This window comes from Gouania willdenowi, chromosome 9 (genome assembly GCF_900634775.1).
Source record: "Gouania willdenowi chromosome 9, fGouWil2.1, whole genome shotgun sequence".
NCBI lineage: Eukaryota > Metazoa > Chordata > Actinopteri > Blenniiformes > Gobiesocidae > Gouania > Gouania willdenowi.
In genome coordinates this window covers 21,622,237-21,649,471 of record NC_041052.1, presented here as the reverse complement: position 1 = coordinate 21,649,471, position 27,235 = coordinate 21,622,237, and the positions used below count along the sequence as shown (strand labels likewise).

General features: G+C 38.2%; 1 protein-coding gene across 1 annotated transcript; it reads right to left on the bottom strand.

Annotated features, from left to right (window-relative positions):
• Positions 1–519: 519 nt before the first annotated feature.
• Positions 520–25,922, bottom strand: gfpt1 (glutamine--fructose-6-phosphate transaminase 1). The gene is made up of 19 exons (XM_028457772.1): positions 25,803–25,922; positions 19,803–19,910; positions 19,416–19,523; positions 18,577–18,702; positions 18,428–18,486; positions 17,257–17,391; positions 17,115–17,176; positions 16,944–17,023; positions 16,752–16,860; positions 16,454–16,617; positions 12,406–12,501; positions 10,855–10,952; positions 10,653–10,773; positions 10,366–10,523; positions 7,457–7,571; positions 6,294–6,421; positions 6,031–6,198; positions 3,325–3,486; positions 520–2,005 (listed from the first exon to the last, which is right to left on the bottom strand). Exons 1-19 carry the CDS (start codon positions 25,807–25,809, stop codon positions 1,961–1,963), a joined length of 2,049 nt encoding a protein of 682 aa, XP_028313573.1. The 5' UTR covers positions 25,810–25,922; the 3' UTR covers positions 520–1,960.
• Between the last annotated feature and the right edge of the window lie 1,313 nt (positions 25,923–27,235).

The following is a 27,235-nucleotide window of genomic DNA, read 5'->3' as shown; positions in this document are numbered from 1 at the left end:
TGAGTCTGAAATAACCTAAGAAAAGCATCTCTTATAACAGCTCCTAAATCAGCTGTAAAATACACTAAAAACAAATATCTATCATCTTTTTTCTTTCCTATCTATTGGTTACCTTGTTAGGCTTCCTAATCAATGAAAATATTGGTATTGGTCTGAGCCTTGTTTTTTTGTGTCTGTATACCCCTTGATTTCAATTTATTTAAATGTTAAAATGTAGGAAAGCTTGATATGAAACATATTTTAATATTTAACTACATACTGTATGTATAGAACTGTAACATGACTCCCCAGTTTTGCATTAAATCATAATTAACAATTTTTATTGAATTTCCATGGCAATTACAATTACAAAGTCACGTATCTGAACTCAATTACAATTTAATTCCGATTACGACAGAAAAAGATGGAATTACAATTATGATTGCCCCCAACCCTGATGTCAATGATTCGTTGTGGCATTGGCCGATGATAAACCTGCACAGATTACGCCCAACTTTCAAGAAAGAACCAGACAAAAAGATCCGTACTAGCACTTTATTGCATCATTTCTACTAATAAATAGTGACCTGCTCACTCAGTAACCATCAGTGTCTGTTAGATGGTGCTGAGATCCAGTGCAGGACCTTTTCTACACCCAGTTACAAAGTGAAAAGTTGCACATCAGGAATGTGAGATACCAAAAGTACCTGCGACTACATTTGTCTAGTTTTCTACCCATCTGATTGGCTCAGGAGAAACTCAGTGTTGAGGCATGAATGCAAAAGCAGTAAAAGGGGGTGGGGTCCAAACTCCAGCAACGATTGCATACAATGAATAGAGCAGCTGTTTCTTTCTTTACTTCACTTTTGCAAGACTGTGCACACACCACTCGTGTGTCTGTATGTGTGTGTATATATATATATACACACACACATACAGACACACGAGGTCTGACTTTTCTACCTGTGTAAACTCACAATGATGTCTCATCCAACAGGCTACGAGCATCAGAGCGTTTCTACAAAACCATCAATCAATGAACATAAAAAATATGTAATTTGTTTTACAACCGTCAAAGCCTATAGCGAGAGATTTGGTTTTTAAACTCGGGGTGAAAGCAATAATTGTAATTCAAACCAAACAATAACTTCAATAATATAAAATTAAGTTTTGTACAAAAAGGATAAAGAAAGCATTGAGCTACCAATGGTCCCAGTAATGTGATAGTAGCAGAGCGTGGGCTGGACACTGTGAGCTCACTGAGTGATTGTACCTACGTAGACTTCCTTCCATTTCTGATTTGGTTGCACATTAAAGAGCTGAAACATGTAACAGGGTCACCCTTTGACAGCTTAGATTAAAGAAAAGGCCACGTGAAGAGCATGAAGAATCAGAGAGAGAACAGTAAACATGATGAGATTAAAGCCTACTGTCAACTGTCATTATCAACCAAGTCTGAGATAAATGCTACATTTATACACTAAATGCACTGTAGTGTGTTCTCCAGCCTGGTTCGTGATGCTACTCTTGCTGCACGCTCGTCTAAGATGTTTTAAGGGCTGAAACTGAGTCAAAAACAACTAACTGCGCTCCAGTTATGAACATGCAGTGACCTGTGGCCTGGAATGATTTCAGTCTTTATCTTTGGAATAATGACACTTCAAATGAGTAGCTGCCAAAGGAAAATAACCGAGAAAAAAAATCTCTTTAGACAAACGATTGCACTAAAACAAAAAAAGGATAAAAGGTGAAAACCTCAGTGATTGAGCTGCATTAGCTTCTACAAAGCAGGCCCCCAATGCTCTGCCACCAAATCAGACAGGGTGAAACTTCTCTATTGACAGTCAGATGTACAACTGTTGGGTAAAAGGATGCATTAAAAAGACGAGTCGTGACAGGAGACACTAAGATGTTGGTTTGTCCATCCAGACGATCTCCTCACGTCCGCCAGGCTTTGTGATCAGTGGATGGATGTCAGCGATTATTCTACGGTCACAGACTTGGCCAGGTTTCTTGGACAGTCCACCTGCATTTATAACACAAGAGGATAGAAAACAGAACAATAAACAATCAGACGGACGCACATTTTAACATGCGAGTCTGTTAAACAGTTGCCAGACTGTATTCTATTGTTTCTAAATCTTGACGCACCAAAGCAGTTATAATGAGTTTTACAGGGTAGGGCTGGGCGATATGCCTGAAAAATCCCAATATAAGTGTTTCATTTCAGTGATTATTGATATATATATATTTTTTTTACCTATTCAAAATAAGGACCAGAAGAAAAAAGGCTGAATTTAAATACTTTAACATTAATCTTTAACATTAAAAAAGTTCAATGTACAAATCTAGACAGTCATCAAATTCGCCTTTAGTAAATAATAAATCAGTGCACACCTGAGGTAGAACCAACATCTCTGACATGAAACGATTCCAACAGTAATATCTCAAACCGTTCCTCTGCCTACATCCCCCAGAATGCCTTGCGGTTCAGGAACGGGGGGCTGTTTCCAGGTTTTTTCAAATGGAAATCGTGATAGATATCATCGTCAGGCCTATTACATCACTTGCATACATATGTTTGTTAAACTTTTTTGCTGAGTCAGTCCAATGGCCTCCTGCAGAGACACAGCGAGTGAATGTGTTGCATTGTCACACACACACACACACTCACATGTTCCTGTTTAGCTGGATTGCATTGAGGAGCATTAGTTTAGACAGGGTTATGAGCTTCTCGTGATTTCCACTCGTTTAATTTACTTTCTCTTCTTTGCTAGAAGGATCTGGAAAATCTCATTTTATTTGATTCATTAAAACAAAGCTTAACCATACCGTGGGAATGTGTAAAATACAAGCTCAGATTTAGCAATAATCTCATTAACATTTATGATACTAACACTTCCTACAATATTTTAAATACAGGCATTCTGTCTGTTCAGTTTAAAAGCGGTGGTCCTCAAGAGCTGCAGTCCTGCATGTTTCAAAGACCTTCATGCTCCACAACACCAGATTGAAAGCTACTATTTTTATTTCATTTTATTTATTTAAATCAGGGCTATAGCAGATGTTGAGGACATGCTTACAGATTAGTTTCTTTTAAAGCAGGTATGCAAAGGCTAAAACATACAGAGCTGCAGCCCTCCAGAAATGTGTAAAAATGTTCCACACAAACAATTCTTAGTGTGAGTTTAAAGCCGAGAAGAAACAAAATCTAAATTCAGCTTTGGATAGTGAAAATGAAGCACTGACTTATAATAATTTGGCCACATCATAGAATAATAAACTAAACGTGGAGAAAGAAAACTTTTAAAGGAGAGAAGCATCAGAATATGAGTCGATACATACGTCGAAACCTCGCAGGACGGCCAGGTGGAAGGACAGCAGCTGCAGAGGGATGACGCTCAGTATTCCCTGCAGGCAGTCCACACAGTGAGGCACTTTGATGCTGCGACTGGAGTTTTTGATGGTCTCGTAATCCTCTTTGTCACAGATTACAATCGGACGACCCTGGATCCAACAAAAAAGATGGTAATCAGCGACTCACGCTTCAAAATAACAGCTCGCCACACCTACAGTGAAACTCCTGCACCTCATGAAACATCTGCGGTCGATTACTGACAGCAGTGATGTCATGCTGCTGACCCCGACACACCTCAGCGTTTACCGAGGTGAAAGAGCAGAGGTGCGGCTCGGACAAGCTGTGAAACGTAACCTAACCAGAACAATATGCTGTGCTCACTAAATAGATGCAAAGAGTCTACGTTTGACATTGAGATTTTAAAGAATGTTCTCCAACTATAATCAACCCGTTTCAGTACAAAAATGTCTAACAGGCACAACTAAACATGCTTCACAGCAGGGGTGCACAACCTTTTTAGCCTGGCGAGCTACTTCTTCCATGGACAGCTCTTTATGATCTACTGTGTTGGGGGATTATAATTGTAAATAATATATATTATAATAAATATTAAAACATTATTAAATATTTGTATCTCACTAATAAATCAAGGAAGTTCTGCGTGTGTGTGTTTGTGGAGCGAATTTCTCCTCGACGTGGTGTCTGCTTGACCAGACACTTTTTTGACTGCTTGCACATAGATTGTGTGTGTGTATTTTGGATTTATTTGGTGTTGCAAAAAGTTTATTTTAACATTCACGTGTACCCAGAAATTAAACCTATTCAGCTTTTGACCTCAGTGTGAGGGGGCGCTAGCGCACCAATCTGTTCATTTACAACCTCTAATAATCAGTAGAAGAAGACCCTCCTCCAGTCCACAAAAGAAGGTCAATATTAAAAACGTTTTTGTAGTGCTAAAAGTTATCCGGGATCCGTTTTTTTCTCTTCTGTCTCACGCATTGGCCGTGAGACACACATTTCAACAACGTGTGACGGAGTATGTGCATGCATGCGGCTGATGCACGTGCGTGTGTGAGATAACTCACGGAGGAGATGGAGAGAGTACCACATGGCAACCAGGAGGACAGGTAGCGACACACACACACACATCTCAAAACCCGCCCTCACCACACATAAGGTATTTATGATAAAAATATACTAAATGAGAGAAATAAAACCAAACAATAGTTATACAAAAATTACTCAAAACAACAACAGAAATGCACAAAAATATAGCAAAAGGCTCCAAAAACACACAAAATCACTCCCAAAAAACATACATTACAGAAAAATACAACAAACAACAAAATATAAAAATGACTCAAAATACACAAAACTAAATATTTATACAAAAATACACAAAATGACTCCAGAATCACACTACAATGGAAACAAAAAACAATAATAGTACAAAAAATGCACAAAAAGACAAACGAAAGACACAAAAATACACAATGACTCCAAAAAACATACATTACATAAAAATACACCAAACGAAAAAATATAAAAATGACACTACAGAGTATGTACAACTGTACAAAACTTTGTACATCCAACCTTCAAAAACACACTCATTTGGCCATAATTGACAACTCTACTTAAGCTCCCACTATATATGAATACATACTTCTGACGGGTACTGTACTGGTAATATTAAAATACAACAATACAACTGAAACTAAACACAGCTGCTCACTTCATAAAAACCCACATTAAAGAGTCCAGCCTTTGCACTAAATCAGAACACACACGTCTTTTCTGCATTAACCCAAATCTTGTGAGTTCTGAGAAGCTGCTGTTCATACAACGGAGAAGGAAAATCAGATGGACTACGTGGCTTATTCCAGGGTTATATAGCAGGTGAGTGTATGTACGGGGGATGAAACCACAATAAAAAACACATTCATCACTGCTAGTCAGTAGCGCACAGAGCATTTCATTATTTGTAGCTCACTTTGTTCTTTACAATAACTTCCATGGCTTCCACACACGTAGGTTCTCTTGGTTTCCTCGTTTGGCTTCATTATCCATGAAAATATTGGTATTAATATTTTTGGTGTGGGCGTATTAGCCTTTTTTTGTTCAGTATACCCCTCAATGTCAATTTTTTTTTAATGGTAAAATGATTCAAAAGAGAACTGACAAGTAAAGATGATATGAAACATATTTTAATAATTGTTACTACATACTGTATGTGTAAGCCATAGAACTGTATGTAACATGGTTCTCCAGGTTTGCGTTTGATTAAATTGTAATTGACAATGAAATTGAAATTGTAATCTTATAGAACTCCCATGCCAATTACAATGTCAATTATCTGAACTCCATTACAATTCACTTATGATTACAAGAGCAATCAGTTTTTTTCACGTATAATTACTTCATAACTGTAATTAATTATCAATTACACAATTATAATTATTATTGACCCAACCCTGGCACTAGTGCCCCCTTAAATCTAAGTCAGAAGCTGAATTGTTAGGTTTCATTTCTGGTATACGTGATTGTGCCGTTCTCATTTAATTATGAAGTCTCGCTCCCACGTGCGTGATAGATCGCGATCGACGCATTAGGCACCCCTGCTTTAAAGTGCATTACTTGTTTGGCCTCTTTATTTTCCAAGTGTTTGAATCCATTTGATGCGTGTGGCATACCTGGCGAGCAACAACCTGCTGCAGTGCGTTCTGACATTTGACGTAGGTGTGGTCTCTCATGATGATCATAATAACTGGCATGAGTTTGTCCACCAGAGCTAGTGGGCCGTGTTTCAGCTCTCCGGCCAGGATGCCTTCTGAATGCATGTATGTGATCTCCTTGATTTTCTACACAGAATGAAAACAAGCGCAGAGCAGCAAATGTGTTAAAATGAAAATAAGAAACATCAGGGAAGAGATGACACCAGGTTGGACTTCCTCACCAGTGCTCCCTCCAGGCAGGTAGCATAGTGGTACCCTCTGCCCATAATCAGCACACTCTTCTGCTGGTATAGCTCCTCAGCCAACTTCTGGATTTCATCATCCAAACTCAGGACATCCTTAATCAAATCTAACAGATGTTGACAAATGGATAAATCTTGGGTGGATTTCTTTTAAGCAGCCGTGTGGAAGCAACAAATCTCTGGACTGCTGCACATTCTCATGAAGAAAAAACTGACACTGTAAAACGGAGGCTGGATTTAATCAGCACATCCCAGGCAGGGAGTAGCACATATTGTTTACCATCAGGCTCATGCCATCATGTGCTTTCGATGCAGTAAAGAATGCTCAAACCTCAGGCACAAAAAAGCTACAGCTAATCCTCCCTCTGGTCCTCTGACCCCTGGTATCATTTAGTTGCTTCTTCCAACAAGAATGTTGAAAAAAACCACAGAAATAAAAACAGTTTTTCATAAATTTATGCATTTGATTTTGCCATCTTTTTTTTTTTTTTTACTGGAGCTGAATGTCATACCTAATCAAAAACACTTTTAGTTAGAGCTTGAAAACTTGAAAAAATTATTTTAAAAAAAAAAAAGGTGAAAATTGCCACTCGAAAGTTAGTTTTTATCTCATCTTTTCATCTTGTTTTAAAGTCTTTACACTGGCTCTCAGTCAACCTCAGAATATATTTGAAAGTTCTGCTGCTGGTGTAGACATGTGTGAATAGGTTTAGGTCCAGAATACATAAGTGAGATGTTAGTCAGGTATGAATCCAGCAGGATTTTAATAATAATAATGTTGATTTAATGTTTTTACTGCTGATTTTAATGTTCTTATTGATTTTTAAACTGTTGAATCTTTTCTGTTGCAAGTTTTTATCATGTAAAGCACATTGAATTGCCTTGTGTATGAAATGTGCTATACAAATAAATTGGCCTCGTCTTGCATGTTTTCATTTGGTGCAAACACTTCTTTGCATCCATCTCCACGACTCCACATCCCACGTGTTTACAGTGAAGATGAAAACAGTGGCAATTTCACCCTTTTACAAATGATCTTTGATTTAATGTTCTATGAGCCCGACACTTTGGATCTATCTAGTAAAAACGTTGTTGTGTTGGGCCTCTAACAGAGGAAGGATTCCTGGCATGGCTTGGTTTACCTGGTAGCACTTTGAGTCCCTGGATGATCTCACGGCGTCGGGCCTGCATGGAAATCCTGTCATCGCACATCAGGAGTGCAAACATGATGAGAGCCACAAACTGGCTTGTGTAGGCCTGCAATACAAAACATGAGAGAAGCAGCGTCATTTTAATGCCTATAGTTTCATCCGAGAAGGTAAAGATGTCACAATTAGAACCAATGATGTATCTTTTCTCAAACAGCATGAAACCATGACCATGAAGCACAAACCACCTCCACATTTAACTTTCTACTACACTTTGAGGAGCTCCAACGCTTCAAAAGCTCAGTCGAACCATTGATTCTCCTTTCATTCTGAGCACATTTGGAGGCTGTACGTGCACATCTGGGAGATTTAATAAGAGTCTGATTGCGGCCAAGTCAGATCACAGGACCCTCTGGACTCACTAATGCAAATATGCAGAGCCAGAAAAACAGCAATAAAGTATTCACACAAACAGAGTCCCTGTGACGGTCCTTTCCATTCATGTGGCCACACAGTATATTATGGAGGTTCCGTTTAAGGATTTCATGAAGAGAATAAAAACTGTTAACTCACAAATGTGACAACTTTAATACATCTGCATAATCTTTGTAACCCTTAATAGAGAGGTGACCTCACTGTAAGCTAATAGACTCTGCCCTGTGCCATTAAAAAAAGGAAAAAGAAATGATTACTATTTAGGCAACATATGTCCTTCATTAATTGATCCGCTTAGTTGTACACGAGCTGCACTTATCCAGCGGGTGTAGCAGGGAAGGATGGCGTCTCCAAGGCGAGCAAAACTGCTGCTGCAGAGCCAAACCCATGAAGTGAAGTACACAGACCTACTCCCAACTCTCTACAAGGAGCTGGAGCTTTTCCTTCTCAGCTCTGAATCACAGCTGGCAAAACCTTTTGATCATGAGAGCGTCAGACTTCCTCAGCTCTCTGTAGGATCAAAGTCCAAGACCATGTCTACTTACAAAATGTAAAACAGATCCACAATGGTGTTTCGTTCATTGTCTGAGGACATAGAGTTTGTGCAACAAATTTGCTCTCTCCTGGTGAAAGTACAGCTCTATCTGTGTCAAACTGATGATGAACTCATTCACCTCAGTCAGGAAGAGAAAAAACCAGTTCTACTTTACAGTGTAGAGATTAAGAAGTGATTGTGTGTCTGTGGGGCTGTGGTAGTCTGTTCTGGCTGCCTGTACTGTCCTATCACATCATGTTGCTGGAAAAATAAGTGATGCATCGAAATTCCAGCCACGAAAAACGTTGTTTTTTTTTTTTAAATACTTTTCTCACTAAAATAAGTCGACTGAAACAGAATGTTGTAAAGAAGTGAGTGCGCACGCTTGTCTGGAAAAAGGCCAAGTTGTCCGCGGACTCACGGAGCGGCTGTATTTCAATACATCTAAGCACTAAAGGGTCTTCTGGGCAGTGTTTGACATGGGCCATGTAGTTGTGTTTTATGTTTCTGTGTCACGTTGACACTGCAGTTAGGTGTAGCCCTCGATCAACACGGACCATTAGGCAGCCTGACGCGTGGCTGTCTTCAGAACCATGGATCTGGTTTCAGTCCGTCAGCGCACATTTCACAGCGATGCTCTGATCTTCAGCACAGCTGTACTTGGTCCACATTATGAAGATCATCATTTGAATTGGGATATAAATCAGCGCACAAGAAATGATGCACGCTGCAATCAAAGCACAGAGTGCGTGTGCATCTGAATAATAAATAAAGCAGAGAAGCTCTTTCAGCACCCCAGCCCGTGTTAGGTCTGTACAATATTATTTATGAAGTGTCTATAGTTCTGGACCCGGACCTCAGACAAACCTGACTATAGTTCAGGCACTTCCTAGAATATTGCACTATAATGGTGTCACTGGTAAGAAAGATCCTATTTTTTTGTTTACACAAAGTACTATTGGAGATACTTATTCATTTACATTGGTATGATGACACTTATTTACAGAAATGTTGCATTAAAATAGTGTCACTGTTCATAGGACACTTTTTCAATTTATTGTCTTTCAGAGATATAAAATAAAAATTGTATTCACTTAATCTTTTTTTTTTCTTGTTATGTCATAGATTATCGTAGATAATTCTGACCAATATATCGATAATCGCAGTATTGTCAAATCGTTAGATAATCGTTATCGTGAGCTTTGTATTGCTTTGTATCGTGAGGTACCCAGAGGTTCCCACCCCTAGTTACGTCACTGCCGAGTGGTCTAAGGTGCTAGACTCAAGGATTTTTCCTTTCGCTGATGTGGGTTTGAATCCCACTGCTGACATTTTTTCTTTCATTTTAACATATTTAACAAGGCAAATTCTACCTTTAAAAATACATATACATAAAAAGAACCATTTTAGGGTATTTCCTGGGTTGGGGTAAGGATAGGGTTAGGGCACAGGAAGTGCCGGAACTACAGTTAGGTTTGTCTGAGGTCCGGATCAATAGCAACAGCCTATTATTTAATGTATGAGAGGGGTCAATTTAAAAAAAAAAAAATTATATTGTGCATTGTTGGAATGTGTGTTGAATAAATATTTTCATATTTTTAATATTTTTGTCTTTGAAGCATTAACATTAATTCATACAATTGCAATGTTTTAATTTTAGTGAGGTTAGTACACATTCAGAGCCATGTCTGCAATGGAACTAATCATTTGCATACTGTAATTATTTATTTCGGTGTTTGGGATTTCGGCCTCCGTTTTGGCCAAGAATGTTCATTTTGGTGCATCCCTAAAGAATAATAATCATGATATTTAATGTCTATGTGAAAACCTCAACCATCCCACTACACTATGAAATGTTCACAGAGACCTAAAACGGGTCACTCGTTTATCTCAGGGCTTACACACAAAACAATGAGTTCAAAGTTAGCGCTACCTTAGTGCTGGCTACTCCGATCTCTGGTCCTGCATTGATGTGGACCCCACAGTCCGTCTCCCTGGATATGGAGCTGCCCACAGTGTTAGTGATGCCCACAGTCAGTGCTCCCCTCTCCTTGCAGTAGCGCAGAGCCATGAGACTGTCAGCGGTCTCACCTACATGTTTGGTAGACATGAAAGCCAAACTGTTCATTTACTGTGACCCTTCAGGCAGTAATGTCAGGGCTAACAACAGGGGAATCAAGTAGGACTCTAAACTAGTTCAGATAGCGGTGGCCTTCCCACCTGACTGGCTTAAGAAGAAACAGACGTCGTCTCGGAAGACGGGCGTGTTCCTGTCCAGGAAGTCACTGGCCAGCTCCACCATCACAGGCAGCTCAGTGAGCTCCTCTAACACCTGGCGGGTCTGAGAGAGCATCAGAGGAAAGATTATGAGAAAATGACCTGCTTCTGCCTACGAGAAGCTGCTCTGATGAAGACTACTCACAGCTACTCCAGCGTGGTAGCTGGTGCCACAGGCGATGAGGATGAGACGGCGACACCTCTGAATCTCTTTGATGTGATCCTTCAGGCCTCCGAGAAGCACTGGAAAACAAACCCAGCAGTTTGTCACGAGGATCAAGTTTGTAACTCAGTGTTGTTCAACCTTAGGGTTGCCTGGAATTAAAATGGGGTCACCTGAAATATCTAGTAAATGATGTTTTAAAAATTACTTATTAAAATGCTATTTCTAAATTCATTCTTTTTCACATTAAAACCGCACGCACGCACGCACGCACGCACGCACGCACGCACGCACGCACGCACGCACGCACGCACGCACGCACGCACGCACGCACGCACGCACGCACGCACGCACGCACGCACGCACGCACGCACACACACACACACACACACACACACACACACACACACACACACACACACACACACACACACACACACACACACACACACACACACACACACACACACACACACACACACACACACACACACACACACACACACACACACACACACACACACAATCTAAAACAACTGGATTCTATACTTTCACGTTCACAAATATAAATCTAGTTTGAATAAAAAAACTGAGCAGTAGGGCTGAGCGATACGAACTCATATCTATATTTTTTCTCAAAATCTCAATATCTTTAATTCAAATAAAGTCTTTCAAGAAAGAAAATTAAGTGTTACATTTGCTGATGCAAAATGCCACACAGGCACATTTATTAACAATCAGCTGCACAAAATGTGCCACATTAGTCTTTTCGTCCTCTAATTGACAGCACGTGTGAGTGAGTTCTGTAGTGTGGCTTGTTTAGGGGAAGGTCTGGCTTAGAATGCACACAGCAATCCATCTAACTGTGCTTTTCATGTTCTGAGAAGTAGAGAAAGCAGCCAAAAATGAATATTTTAATGCAACATAAGATATAAAATATATTGATATTGTTATTTTCTATATTGCCAAAATAGAAAATTTTGATAAATCTTAAATCTCAATATATTGCCAAATAAACATAATCAAAAAGTTATTCTAGAGAAAAAAAAAACTGTGGGGTCACCAAAAATGTGTGTTAGCAAAATGGGGTCACAACCCAAAAAAGGTTGGGGAGCACTGTTCTAGCCCGTCTAAGGGGCAGATTCACTAAAGGTTTAGGGGTATTAAAACGTGTGCAAACATCACTCCACGCGCTAATAAGGGGTACAAACCCCAGGGAATCAGGACTGTGCGTCTTCAGCGCAGAATTTAGGGACGCACCTGGTTTACCACCCTTTATTTCAGATCTTTTTTTTAAACTTAAAGACAATCTCCCTCATATTCCTTTTATTTAATGACAAATGTTCATAGTTGTGTGAAGACAATAATGAAGATAAAAAATGCTTTCAATTTTTAAAACTAAGCAGTGATTTTTTTATTAAGTTAATCCTTACCAAAAGTAAAAGCACTAAAAGTAGAATGAGCTGTAAAAACGTCAAGCACGTTCACTTTTAGTAAAGAACATTTTCCACTATAACTGCAGTTCCATCAAACCTGTGTTGTTGTCGAAGTTGATTCTTCCTCTCATGGTGTTCACCACAGACTCCGGCTGCTCAAAGATCTCCTTCTGCATAAAGGAGCTGAAGTTTCCTGCCAGGGGAAGATCAGGGGAACATTTCCAACACTTGTAAAAAGGAGTTAAATGCCACTTAGACACAAAGTGATAGACTTTTTATTAAGTGGTAGCCCACAGGAGCTTGTCTGAGAAAAGGGTCGAGTTGACGCACATTAAGATCCTCTAAATGTAAAGTAAAGCCTCCACAAGGAGCCAGAAACCTTGGACACGCAGTCTTTACTGGAATAATAGGGAGTTAATGTGTTTCTAGTGCTGTATTACCATATTTGAAGTAATGGATCAGTTTCCACATCAAACATCACAGAGATGTTTTTCTGTCATCAATAACTAATGCTGACGCAGAGAAATATCCTCTTCTAACTCTGACAGAAAATTGGGTCACACGAGTTGGACTGTTTAGCACGAAGGCTCCAGAAAATACACCGGAGGAGAGAAGCAGAGTAATGACAGGACCAGAAAGGAATGCTGATTCTGGCCAACATTAGTAGAACTCTGCCCTCTGCTGGACTGCTGAGGAAAAGGTAGAGTGAGGAGATTACATTGTAGCCACTCCACACATTTATATGGACTGCTTGATTTGATCCATCCTAGGGCTGGGCAAAAAAAATAAATTGATTTATCGAATTTGTAGATAAAAACTTAATTTTTTTTTTTTTTCGGACTTTCCGTCCTTGTGTTTACATGTGTTTACCCTTTGAGTAGGCTATATGTGTGCCACAGGCATGTTTAATTTGTTATTCACATTATGCTGAGATGCTAAGGGAAGAGTTCAAAAGCAATCAGGAGACTTGGACTTACACATTGTTTAGCATTGAAAATGAAGTTGAATGCATTCCTTGATCATTTATTTGTAAAGTTTGGCAAATTGTTTATTGTTCAACAGCCAATGCAAGGAATGATTATTGAGGTTGGAACTTGTTTAGTTTAAAGGTTTATTATGCTTATATGCAGTGCCATGTTAACTGCATAGTTAAAACTAGATTAATGGTTGATGTGAAACACAAATCTGCTAAGATAAAATGGTTAAATAAGTAGTTTAAGATTGATTTACATTGCTTAAAAATGCTGTGGTTTAAAACTGTTTAAAAATACCTGAGTTAAAGTATTAAGCTAACTCACTTTAACAATCTGATTTTGTTAAAAGACGTAGTTATAAAGAATGATGATTATAAATATCTGACTTAGATGTTAAATACTTTTGAAATTTGGTTGTTAAAATACCAATAATTGAATATAATTGATTAAGATTAAAGTGGAAAACCTTCTTTTAAAAATGGTATTGATTTAAAACTCAAACAACTAAATGAAGTACTTGGGAAAAGTTACAAAGTTGAAAAGTTAAATTTGATTTCAGTGAATGAATGGTTGTCTAATTTGTTGTTGTGCTGTGTATTTTCCTTTTGAGGTTTTCACCTAAACTGATGCACCAACCTACAGACAGTACTTTAAATAAAAAGAAAGAAGTAATTGAAGGTCTGGTTCTTTGAGTGAAGTCCAGGAAAGAGTTCTTTTCATGTCAGGAACAGCACAAAATTAAGATTGACTTGACAATGTTATATGTTATAAAATATGTAGTTATCTGATTTCTTAATCAGATAATTTAAGCTACTGTGAAGTTGCTGTTGCACTTTTGCTTAAACTTAAAGCTTGAAATTGTTGAATGACAAAACCTCATTTACTTTTTATTTTGGTATTGTTTTATCCATTTTAACTCTTGAGGACAATCATAGCAAGAAAGTTGCATGTTTGACAATATATCTGATGTTTGCAGTCATTTTTACGTGCATTGAAAAAAAAAATAGCCCCAACCCATCCCCTCCAGGGTGTATAACATTGCTGCTTTACACTGTAGGGATCATATTACTGAGGCTTGTGATACTTTGGAGGGTTTGCATGTTCTCACCAAGTGTATAGGTTTGTTACTTGCACAGTTTCCAAACACACATTTACAGGAGTAAAGGATAAGTGTAGGTTGGTGGCTGGATTGATGCTTAATTTCCACATTTAGGTGGATGTTTTGAACCAAACTGATGGCTTTTGACTTCACAGAAAGTAGGTGTTTTTAATTTACCCTCATAACCATTGACAATTCTGTACAGTGAAATAATTTATATTAATTCACAATCCTATATTTTTCAGTAGGATTACATCCGTTAGTTTTTAAAGAGGAATGATGTTAAGAATTTAATGTATTCCCAGCTCTTGGGCTTTATCTTAATCCGTCCTTCAAACCATTATATTCTGAGCCGAGTCATGACACAAGACTCAGAGATGGACAATTAAAGTCAAGTAAACACAAAATTAAATTATTTGCCTATATGTGGCCTGTATCTGATCTGTTAAAGAACAGCACAAATTCTCTCTTTTTTTTTTTTTTTTTTTTCAAATTTGACCCAATTAGACCTCCTGTCTGAACAAAGCCTTATAGCCAAAGTGGACACTTCAATAAACCTCATATACAGGTACATGATTGACTGTGGGAAAGAGCCACACTACATGGAGAACATCTAAGCCCACTTGGATGGACCCTGCACATTCTACTCAGAAAAACCAGGGGCCTCATGTACAAAGACTTGTGTAAAAAATGGCATTAAATTAGCGCAAGTCTCAATCCAGAGACAGGCGTACGCTCGTAAAACTCAGATGCATAACCCTGTGATTAGGACTGGATCCACGCACCGATCCTTTGAACATCCCAATCAGCGTAGATGTGAGCTCACATATGCACCCTCCCTGTCCACGCCTCCATTTACATTATGTAAATAAATCTAATTGAAATGAGATCAGAACCAGGATTCACCACAGCATGATCAGAAAAAGCTGCTCCTCTTACCACCAATAACACAAAAAATAGTTTTTTTTATTCTTATTAGATCATAGACCAATGTATGATGGAAATGATTCAACAGTGAAAATAACTGAATTAATATTGACACATACAGTTCACTTAATAGTTGACTATATGTGGGCGGATTGGGGACAGATGGAAAATACTACATAATTGATAATAATAATGATAATAATATTAATCTCAAAATAGGTCCCCGATTAACAATATTGTGCTGGACAGAGCAAAACGTTCTGAAGGATGACATCAGGCTTAATGTTTCTCACGCTGTCCTTCATCTCAGCTTAAAACTGGCTGTGGCCAAATGTGTAACAGGAAAGTTAAACTCTGTGTAAAACGCTCTATCAGTGAAGTCCGTTTACCAAAACGTCAATCAACAACCACGCGCACACACACGTCAGTCGTGATGAACAGTCTGTTAGTGTGTGTGTGCGTGTGTGTGTGTGTATGTGTGTGTGTGCGTGGAGATCCCAGCGCACAGAGCTTTGACAGGTAGTGAGCGACATGTGGCTGATTAGACAGGAAAAAAAAAACTTTAACTCACAACAAATGTGTAAATGATACAGGTCACCAGCAGCTCAGAGGTTCATGTGTGTATGTATTGTATTAGTGCGTCAAATAAATTTTTTAATCAATTTAAAGCAGCAATAGATGTAGAAACGTACGTGCGCCACCTCAGGACTTGACATGATGCACCGCACATTTCCACGCTCACTCCAGTTTTGATACATCCGGATGTTACCGTGGGTTTTGACGTACGCCCTTTTTTTGGGCTCCTGGATTTGAACCCAAGTGAGCGAGTGCCTGGTATACCCAACAAAGCTCTATTATTAGTATTAAAAAATGACTCTTGCATTCACCAAATATCAACTCCATCAAAGGCAGTGTATGGACGGTCCTTTCAGCATCTACAGCAGGTTTTACCCTGCACTCAGATAGTAAAACACTGACCTCAGGGCTGAACTACGTAAACTGACGCACCTCATGTCATACACAATAATGATGGGTTAGAGACAGTAATGCATAACCTAGACTATGAAGGAAATATTCACTACTATGAACAGAAGCAAAGAGTGATAAAGAGAGAATGTCAGCATAACAACATACCATCTACATACCCTTCATGATCTGCTGCAGCTCCATCTGGAGCGTCTGGATAGCCCGAGCAGAATAATCTCCAGCCCTGCGTTTTATCCTGTGGATGGACAGCCGGCCGTCCATCACTGCAGCCACATCGTCATCCTCCAGGAAGATCACCCTGTTTGTGTGCTCGATCACTGCACTGTGGACACCAGAGATGGCATTTATTTAACAGATGAGATAAAAATAATAATAATGAATCATGGATAATAAAAAGAAAACAAACAAACAGAGAGGTTTTCTGGCAAATCTGCAAACAACAAAGGTTGTGCTTACCTTGCATCGGAGGCAAAATAGTACTCAACAGCTTTCTCGTCCACAGGGAACAGACAGGTGTCTTGGTCTACCCTGGGAAGAGCAGCACAGCCTTTCTTGTCTTTAGAAGCTGGGGGAAAAAATGACCCTTTGGCACACATCTGCTTAACTTGTATTTGCATTTGTGAAATAGAAATAAGAAACTGTAGCTACCTGAGCGGTAGAGCACAGGAATCTGATCAGCAGACAGTTTGTGAATGCTGCGGACACCAATGAGCAGAGGACTTCCCCTCCTGCACAGAACAGGAATCACTCAAACCACATAGTTCTACTTTCAACCTCAGCATGCAGAACAAATGGAAATGAAACTTTCTACTTTCTCACCTCGTACCAACTGCTTCTCCAGGATAATGAACGCTCTTAAAGACCAGCGCGAAGGCTCCCTCCTGAGGAGTAAAGAAAACACACATTTCAGACCTACTCCACCTCCTGATGGACTCTAGAACAGAAAGCTGTGAGTCCTCACCAGCTGCTGGGTCACTCTCTCCACCAGTGTGGCAAAACTGATGTCATCACTCTCCCTGTTATCGTACATGTACTTCACTAGCTTAGCAATGCTTTCTGTGTCTGTCTCCGATTCAAACTCATAGCCTTTGCTTTCCTGCAAATGTGAAATCAGAGTGAGTTTGATATGAAATCAAATTAATATATACATTAACAATAGGGGTGTTGCGGAAAAAAAACCGATACGGTGATATATTACGTCGCGCGATTCTCGGATCGATCCATATTGATTTTTTTAAATTAAAAATAAAAATCATTATTTTTTCTTTACCTTTATTTAACCAGGAAAGTCTTTTCCACTGCATTAGACATTGTAACTTCACAAAGACGTGCACTGAAACCTGGGCATGTTGTGTTTTTTCAATAAAATCTAAAAATAAAGTACTAACTTTCTACATTTATTTACTGTTCTAGGCATATACCTCAGTTAAGTTGCACTAAAGTCATGTTGCACTGGAGTCAAAGTTGGTTTAAAAGCCACAGGCAGATTGTATGTTATTTTTTTTATTTTAAGTTGTTGGCACATGGCATGTTAAAGCCAATGTTTTGAGTGTAAAATATGCCAATAAAATATATTTCATACATAATGTTCTCATGAAGGTGTAGACATTTACAGATTAGTTGTTTCTTAAGTACTGAGTCCCTAAAGGGACAGATATTTTTTTTTTTTATTGTGTGAAACTAATACGTGAGCGTGTAAGGTGGTTCTACGGGAGCACAAAATAGTTTTAAGTACGAACGTAAAATGTTTTACGTGCGCACTTATAAACGTCAGTCATCAGGATGCATGCTCTGCTCGTAAGGAGTTAATCACGTTAGAGGATCTAGTAAAGCTTTATTTCAGCCTTAGGGTTAGGGTTAGCAACTCCCTTTACGTGAGCACGCAATAAAAAAAAAAACCACACGTTTCACGTGCTCGTGTGGAAACTTTACATGAGCACGCAATAATAAAGAAAAAAAAAATATCCGTGTCCCTTTAGGGGCTCCGTACTTAAGTCATATATATATAAAAAAAAATCTCAATAATCGCCTTATACTTACATATCGGATATCTCGTATCATGATCTATGAATCGTATCGCCAAATGCCAGGCAATAAACACCCTAATTAACAACAACAAATATAATTCTCACCAAGAACTTCCTCAGGTCCTTGTAATTCGTAATGATTCCATTGTGTATGACGATAAACTCTGCAACAAAGACACAATATTGTCCACTGTTAGATGAGAGAATATAGACACTGCTTTAGTTTAAAACATTGATGATTGTTGACAACTGACCGTTGCTTTTGTCCGATCTGTGTGGATGGCTGTTGACAGGGCTGGGTTCACCGTGGGTGGCCCAGCGTGTGTGAGCGATGCCGAGGTGAACATCAAACTCCACATCAAGATCCATATCCTGCTGTTCTAGAAAACAAGAACACACACGTTTCATATGTGCAGAGCATACAGAGGCTACAAAGATAGATTTGTGTGTCCCTGAATGTCCTAGTCACTTCGACACAGAATTTGTCCCATTCTGATAATTTAGTTCCCATGTCTGCTATCTTAAAGGCTCCTAGTTATCCATTCTTACACATGATGTTTACCTTAAACAATTTCTAAGAAAAGCTGTCCCCTTTGAAGATACCTCAAACAGAGTAAAAAAAAAAATGGAAAAAGGGCAATAACTCCGTAAAGAATAATTGTGTGCTTCATATTTTCAAGCTCCATTAAGGTATTGATACCCTGAAGCCACACACCAAATTTGGTTATTGTATCTTAAACGTTTTCTCGGAAAAGCTGTCCCCTTTGAAGATACCTCACACAGAGTCCAAAAAAACAGATCAAAGGCAATAATTCCGTAAAAATAATTGTGCGCTTCTTATTTTCGAACTCCATCAAGGTGTTGATACCCTGAAGCCACACACCGAATTTGGTTATCCTATCTTAAACGATTACTGAGAAAAGCTGTCCCCTTTAAATCGGACGGACTGACGGAGTTCAAACCTATATCCCCCTTCCACACTTTGTGGCTGTGGATAATAATTCCAGCAGCTAACTATCAACTAAACTACAAGAATCAACATAACCTGCATGACTGAGAACATTCACAGATAAATAAAATAGTATCATCTTACTGTCAATCTCCTCATCCAGAGCCTTCACTTTTCCACGCTGCTTGATGAGCTGGATACTCTTAGCATTGGATTCCCATTCCTTTCCATTGCCACCATCAATCCCCACACCTAGTAATAACAAACCAAAGACATAAATAAAAACAAAGCTGCTTTTGTTTCAGAACCACTCCGGCCATTTATGACAGTAAAACAATTCAGCACACTGACACGAATTGTGTTACTTAGACCAAACAAACACTTTTCAATACATTTTTGACGGCGATGAAGCCCAAAGTGCACATTCAAACCATCGTGAATAAAATAAATATGGCAAATACAAGGACATTCAAGAAAAAAGGTTTGGGTGAAAGAGATGAAATGATGAGAATCTCCGTCTCTAACTCTCACCGGCTGAGTCGTAGCCTCGGTACTCCAGACGCCGCAGACCTTTGAGGAGGATCTCAAGGATATCCCGGCGTGTCCTTGGCACATGGTAATTGAGATAGGCGAATATTCCTACAGACAAAAGAAATGAAGTCATTATCAAGGACAGAGCATTAGGTATGATACACCAGACTACTCGCTCTCTGCTGTGTATAAAGAAGTTGAAAAAAGCAGGGAAAGCTCACACTTATTACATTCAAACAGGACTGATCAGCAACAGATTCAGTGATAGATGAAGTTTTAACTTCATGTACAGTATAATTATCACTATGTATTGTATAGATTAGAGGTAGTTCAACTACTGTTTTTTTGGTCAAAATAACAAGAATTTTAAGCCACAGGTAAACACAAGGAGTGTGACAATATCTCGATATATCACGATTTTTTTTTTGCACAATCGATTATCGATATGCTCGCGCTAAGTAGCAATTTAATTATTTCATTTACTTTTTTAATTTAAGATTTATTTTATTATTTCCAAAACCTTTTCTGCTTTTTCACTAAAATTTGCAGGTAGGTCTTCACAGAAATGTTGTCACTGTTTGTTGAATGAACCAACTTATTGTTAACTGGAATATTGCACTATAATGGTGTCACTGGTAAGAAATATCTTATTTTTTGTTTACAGAAAGCACTATTGGAGATACTTATTCATTTACATTGGTATGTTGACACTTATTTACAGAAATGTTGCACTAAAATAGTGTCACTGTCCATAGGACACTTTCAATTTGTCTTTCAGAGATATAGAATAAAAGTTGTATTTTTTGACTTAATCTTTTTTTTCTTGTTATGTCATAGATTATCGTAGATTGATTTCTGACCAATATATCGATGATCGCAGTATCGTCATATCGTGAGATAATTGTTATCGTGAGCTGTGTATCGCGTATCGTACCAAGAGGTTCCCACCCCTACTTAACACAAGCGACTGCTTTCAATCTGGCATTGTCACGTACATTTACAACTCCTGAAGTTTACTTTCCACTTCATCTACTTGTTTATTTGCTACTACCTTTCATTAAAAACATCTTGAAATCATCACAGGTAGTGTTTGTGCTGTATTACATTCCAAATGGTTGGTGTTGCAATACCTAACTATCTGTGTGTGCGTGTGTGTGTGTGTGTGTGTGTGTGTGTGTGTGTGTGTGTGTGTGTGTGTGTGTGTGTGTGTGAGAGATCTTATTGCAGGAAAATTTGAATGACAATGTAGAGCATGGTAATATGAACTCTTTAATGAGTCAAGTCCTAATGTTTCATTTAAAACCCAATGATAGTCTTTCCTTGGTGTGACTCTAGCTTTACACAGTCAGTGGTTTAAGCTTTTGCTGTTATTTAGTATAATCTGCTGAAAACCTGTCTGACAGGAAGCCTTTCTGCTCCGACTGACACCGAGTTGGAATCCAATGCCCTAATTTGGATGGCATTCATTTTTGTCCTGTAACTGATGACAAGAAGCTGTGTTATACACACAAGCACTGACTGAGAAACTTGAATGTAGCAACCAATCTGGTTCAACAGAGGCTTCATTGAAGGCACCAAGTGGTGAAAGGAGGCATTGAGGAGCAAGAGGAAGGTCCAGCTGCTTTGGAGGGAAGACACAGCTATTGGTGAACAGAATGTTTTTTTATCAAAAGTTAAATTTAACCCGGACAGAAAGACAAGAGAAAGCAATAGAATAGCATGTGTTTGAATCCCCCAAGACAACCAACAGGCTAATCAAGTTTTCTTGGTGTGACAAAGATAGTAGTGACAGCAAGAGCACTCAGAAAGCACAGACCTCCCCCAAGCGCCAAATGTTCTCTTTGCCAGAAAATGGCAGTTATCTGGATCAATGATGAGGATCATTCACACTTTTAAGTTTTATAAGAAAGTTCCATCCCCATTAGGAATGATATGGTAGGTGCAAATGCATGGGCAACCCCATAGTTTGAAACTGGTTAGAAACTGGAGTCATTTCTGAACCAAAAAAGTTGTGAGGTCTGCCTCTCCGTGTGTAAATAAATGCAGTCACTGTGTTTACCGTGCGACCGTCAATCAATATATATATATATATATATATATATATATATATACATACACACACATATACTGTATATAGGACCGTGTTGAGAAAGCCGACTCAGTAGCTTAATACTGCTACCCATTATGGATTCTGTCTTCTCATTGACGCAGGATTGATTCCCAGTGACTCAAAGGTTTGTTTTATTATACTCAGACAGATAGTGCTCATGTTCATTGTTTTATTGCTTTATCGCATTATACAGATTGTAGATTCTGGAACATACAACAATAACACATTTCTGCACGATGCTCAATTGTGTTTATGTAATTTCCCTTGCACTTTCATTTTTACCACCGACACATTCAAGTCGATGTACAAACAATGACCTCTCACATCACATATTCATGTCAGATGTATGTGTTATTCACTCCACAGTGACAGTAAACAGGCTTGTATGTTATTATTTTCTGTACACTACCTGTGACTCAGATCTAACCTGTGGTGTGTTGCAACCGTCGGAAGCATAGACATTATATACTAGGGGTGTTGAAAAAAATCAATTTGGTGATATTACGTCGCACGATTCTCGGATCGACTCAAAATGGATCCATATCACATTTATTTATTTATTTATTTAACCAGGAAAGTCTTTTCCACTGCATTAAACATTGTAACTGCACAAAGAAATGTGCTGAAACCTGGGCATGTTGATCAGCTTGTGTTTTTTCAATAAAATCTAAAAATAAAGTACTAACTTTCTACATTTATTTATTGTTCTAGGCATATACCTCAGTTAAGTTGCACTAAAATCATGTTGCACTAAAACCAAAGTTGGTTTAAAAGCCACAGGCAGATTGTATGTTATTTTTTTCATTTTAAGCTGTTGGCACATGGCATGTTAAAGCCAATATTTGGAGTGTAAAATATGCCAATAAAATATATTTAATACATAATGTTCTCATGAAGGTCTAAACATTTACAGATTAGTTGTTTATTAAAGGGGACATATCATGCTAAATCCACTTTTTTAGCCCTTAAATGCATTTCGATGTATATTTAGATTGTTTAGAAGCACAGAAAAGTTCAAATTAATCTCTTCAGGTGCTCCGTTGATATCTTTATATTCTGTTTTTGTCATATTTTTCAATCTGTTCCGATTTTTCGATTCTCTGTTACGTTTTTTGAACAATAACGTTAGCGGAACTGCCAAATTAGGACATCGACTCCAGGCCCAACACCCAATCCACCGTTTTTATTTCTCGCTTTTATTTTGTAGTCCAAGCTCCAGGATGCAGAAGTTACGAGAGGAGAAATCAAAACGTTTGGTTGTTGGATGTAGTAACCCACACGCTTCATTACACCGTCTCCCAGCATCAGAACCTTTTCAAAGTGCCTGGTTGAGTTTTATTTTTTATGGAAATGTACCCACATCTGTGGGTAAGGTCATTTTTGTGCGCGCGCAGCACTTCAAGGATGACTGCTTCTGCAACCTCCGCCAGTATAAAGAAGGATCTGCCGAAAGACTTTGTCTGATTTGAGGGGTCAATTCCTTCTATCCTTGGAGACGATGAACAGAGCACTTCGGTAAGCTGTAAATAACGCTAAAAAGTGTGGTGATAAGACGTCCCTGTCATTGTTTTGTTAGCATTAGCAGTTGCTTAGCAGTTGCACCGTCTTCAGACTTCATATGTTAGCGCTGTGTGCTCGTTTTAGATCCTTGATGATATGGCCTACGTGGTTTAATTTAAGTCTAAAGTTTTCATTAGTCATTTCATTTTGCCATTTTTGTCTCCGAAAAGACTGTATTAAAATGCATTTCGTGACGTTAGCTTGGCGCTAGCGTTAGCTCGGTGCTTGTGTTAGCTCACTTGTTAGGGTTCTGCAGGTTCATCATCTTCATTTTCATCTCGCTCCGCCGGGTCCGACTCTGGCTCAAACATGTAAGGCTGGATGGACAAGTCTTCCGTTGTTGACATTTTGTAAATAACGTGTGAATAAACTTTTTCTGCGCCGCTACATAATCATATCTCTTCTATCAAACTACAAAAATGGCCAAGCAGGGTGGAGTTGAATCTGGAGAGAGGGCGGGGTATGAAGTGTCTCATTTGCATTTAAAGAGACCGCACCAAAACGAGTTGCTCTTAGAAGCACATCAGAAAAGGGGTAGAAAAAGGGTCTGGGAGCTATAATAACGAGGAATTCAGACCCAAGCAGTGCAGTTCCGCTTTATATAGACCACAACTGTATGATTTATATCTAAAAAGGAAGGATTTAAAACCATGATATGTCTCCTTTAAGTCATATATATATATATATATATATATATATATATATATATATATATATATATATATATATATATATATATATATATAAAAGGCAATAATCACCTTATACTTTAATATCGGGATATATTGTACCGTATGTATCGGGATACAAATCGTATCGCCAAATGTCAGGCAATACACACCCCTATATACACGTATATAATAATATTTATGGTTGGAAGTAGGTCGCCAGTTAATCTGAACTGAAACAAAGTCATAGTTCTAGACTGTTTGAAAAATGTTCTTAGAGTCAAGAACAAAAAGAATCATGGCGATAGCTTCTCCTTGTGTAAATTCAGGTAAACGCGGTCACAAGATAAAATGGAAACCGTGCAATTCCCCTGCGACCTTCGGTAAAAATGGGTATGTAGAGATTAGAATCGTGTGCTGACAGCTGATCAGTGGCCGAGTGGTTAATGCAGCGGACATAAGGATTTACTTTTTCTCATTGACCCAGGATCAATACCCAGTGGAAGAGACTGAAGTGTTTGTTTGTTTATTTGTATGTCATTGTTTTATTGTTTCATCATATTATACAGATTGTAGATTTTATAAAAACACAATAAAAACACATCGGGTTGGAAAAGTGCGAGACACGTAACTTCCTGTTTTCGACAGCCGTGGTGAGTCCACCGAGAAGTCCTGTGTTATACATGTCACACAATCACATATTAACACTTTAAACAGTTGTACAACGTAAATAAAAGCTACCCGGCATCGACGAGGACAGCTAAGCACCCCGGTCCTTTTTTAATAAATATGCCGTTGCTGCGGCAACGAGCCATGCTTCCGGAAGTCGGTTGCCAGTTAAAATGGTCGCCACCTAAATTATAACACCCCAAAGACTTTTTTTTTTTTAATTCGTTTTTGATAAAAAATTTTGTACTGTACTACAAATACAGAGTTGCCAGTATTGATAACACAGTGTGCTTATACCATCTACTTGATTACATGCTTTTATATTTATTTACTTTATTTATTTTACTACTCTGAAGCACTTTGATTGTGACTATTATCTGTGAGAAGCGCTACAGAGATATTGGTTTACTGCACTGTATCATTATTATTAACTTGATTTATAATTGACATTGACAAAGTAAAAGTATAGAATACGGTTGTGTAAACATTTCAGGCGACCCCACATGAGGTCCCGACCCCAAGGTTGAAAGACCTTGGGTTAATTCCATAAACCCTTAGTGAGAAAATCTAGATGTGTTTCTTCTTATAACATCTGCCGTAACCATTAGCAACCAACGACGCAGTTGGAAGTCGTTCGCAAGATAGCACTACACCCAACTAAAGCTATACACCAGCATTAGCCCTAGCAACAGAACTAGCGTATATTATTATTTCATTATCATACTTTAAAATGTTCATTCTACGATTTCTCTATTGAGTCACAACAACATCGAAGTACATCATATGGACGAAGCCAACAAAATTACTTCTCCTTTAGCAAGCTAACATCATCATCAATCAGCCCAGCTAACCAGTCATGTTAGCCACCCGAAGCTAATATTAAACATTTAACCCGACATAGCTGACAGGGGTTATAGTCTGACTCGGTCCGCACTGGTTCCAATGAGAACATGATATTCCTCTGTCCGTTATAAATGAAGTCAGTGTACTCACCACACATGTCTACAGCTCCACTTACAGCCTGGCTCTGTCTGTGCTGCTGTGCTGGGTCTGTCTGTCGCAGATGGGAATGCCTTTCGTTACTGAATCACTACTTACTGCCGTCCGTCTTTCTCGCGTTCTGATTGGATGAGCGGCCTGTCAATCATACATCACCTAGTAACCAGAGCGCTATCCTGACGTGGCAGGATGACAGTGTTTAGGCAGGCAGGATAAAAGTGACATTAGCACAAAGAGTAACCTGTTATGATAAGGCGTTTTAACATTTTATCAGTAGTGCTTTCTAGTAGTAATCTAATCTTCATTAGTGCGAATGAAATTTCGACATGTCAAAATTATATCTTGAGAGTAAGAATGACATTTTTACAAATTACAATTAAATTTTAGATATCTGAAATTTCTAAAATTTGATTGCAGTTATAATCTGAATCTACATTTTTACTAGTAACAATCCTATATAATATAAGTCTTAATTATGAGATACCATGTCGTAATTCTGATACTAAATCATGGGATACTATCTCATAATTATGAGATACTAAGTAACTAGTCGTATCTCTCTAAATTATGAGATAGTATCTCATAATTGTTCATGTTTGTGTTTTCAGTGTTGTGGGGTATCTCATAATTATGACTTAGATTTTCATTTATTAATTATCATTAATGGAACGGACTTCCGTACAATCCCAAACTGATATATTAGAAATTTGATTTTGACGAATCAGAACTCCACTTTAGATATCTACAAATCTATTTACGACATCTGTAACATCACGATTGTCGATATCAACAACTTGTGTTGATTTTTAAATCAAATTTTTGATTTAGTTTTAGTCATAGTCTTTTAACTAAAATACAACTTAGTCAAAATGTAGTCATCAGGGTTATTTCTATTTAAAGATATAGTCGACTAAAATATACAGGATAAGAGTTTATGCAAGTTTACAAGGTTTAATTACTATTTATCAAACCTATGTGATGTAAATACACAGATTTGATGTGATAAATGCATAAAATGTCAAAATTGAATGATAAATATCTGGATTTGGCTCAATGGGTGAAAATAAGTTCATGTAGGTGCTGTTTGACATTTCTTTGCTTTAGTCTATTATTAATTCACACTTTTGAACAGGGATTACTTTCCTAATGAAAAATTAATTATCTGTATTTCAGGTTAAATTGCGGTTTTTTATATACAGTATATATATCTTAGTATTTGATTGTCATTTTATTATTTGTGAGTCGCAAAAAGAGGATTTCTCGTGTAACCCTGTGTTGTGCGTGATTAGAACAAACTTTTAACTTGTGCTTGTCTGTTTATTAAAAATGTTTCTACAATCATGAACAATTGAAACTGCAGTCGGACAGGTGTGTGGATTGTTTCCAGTTAACTACAGAATTATGTAGTTTTTCATCTACCTGTGCCA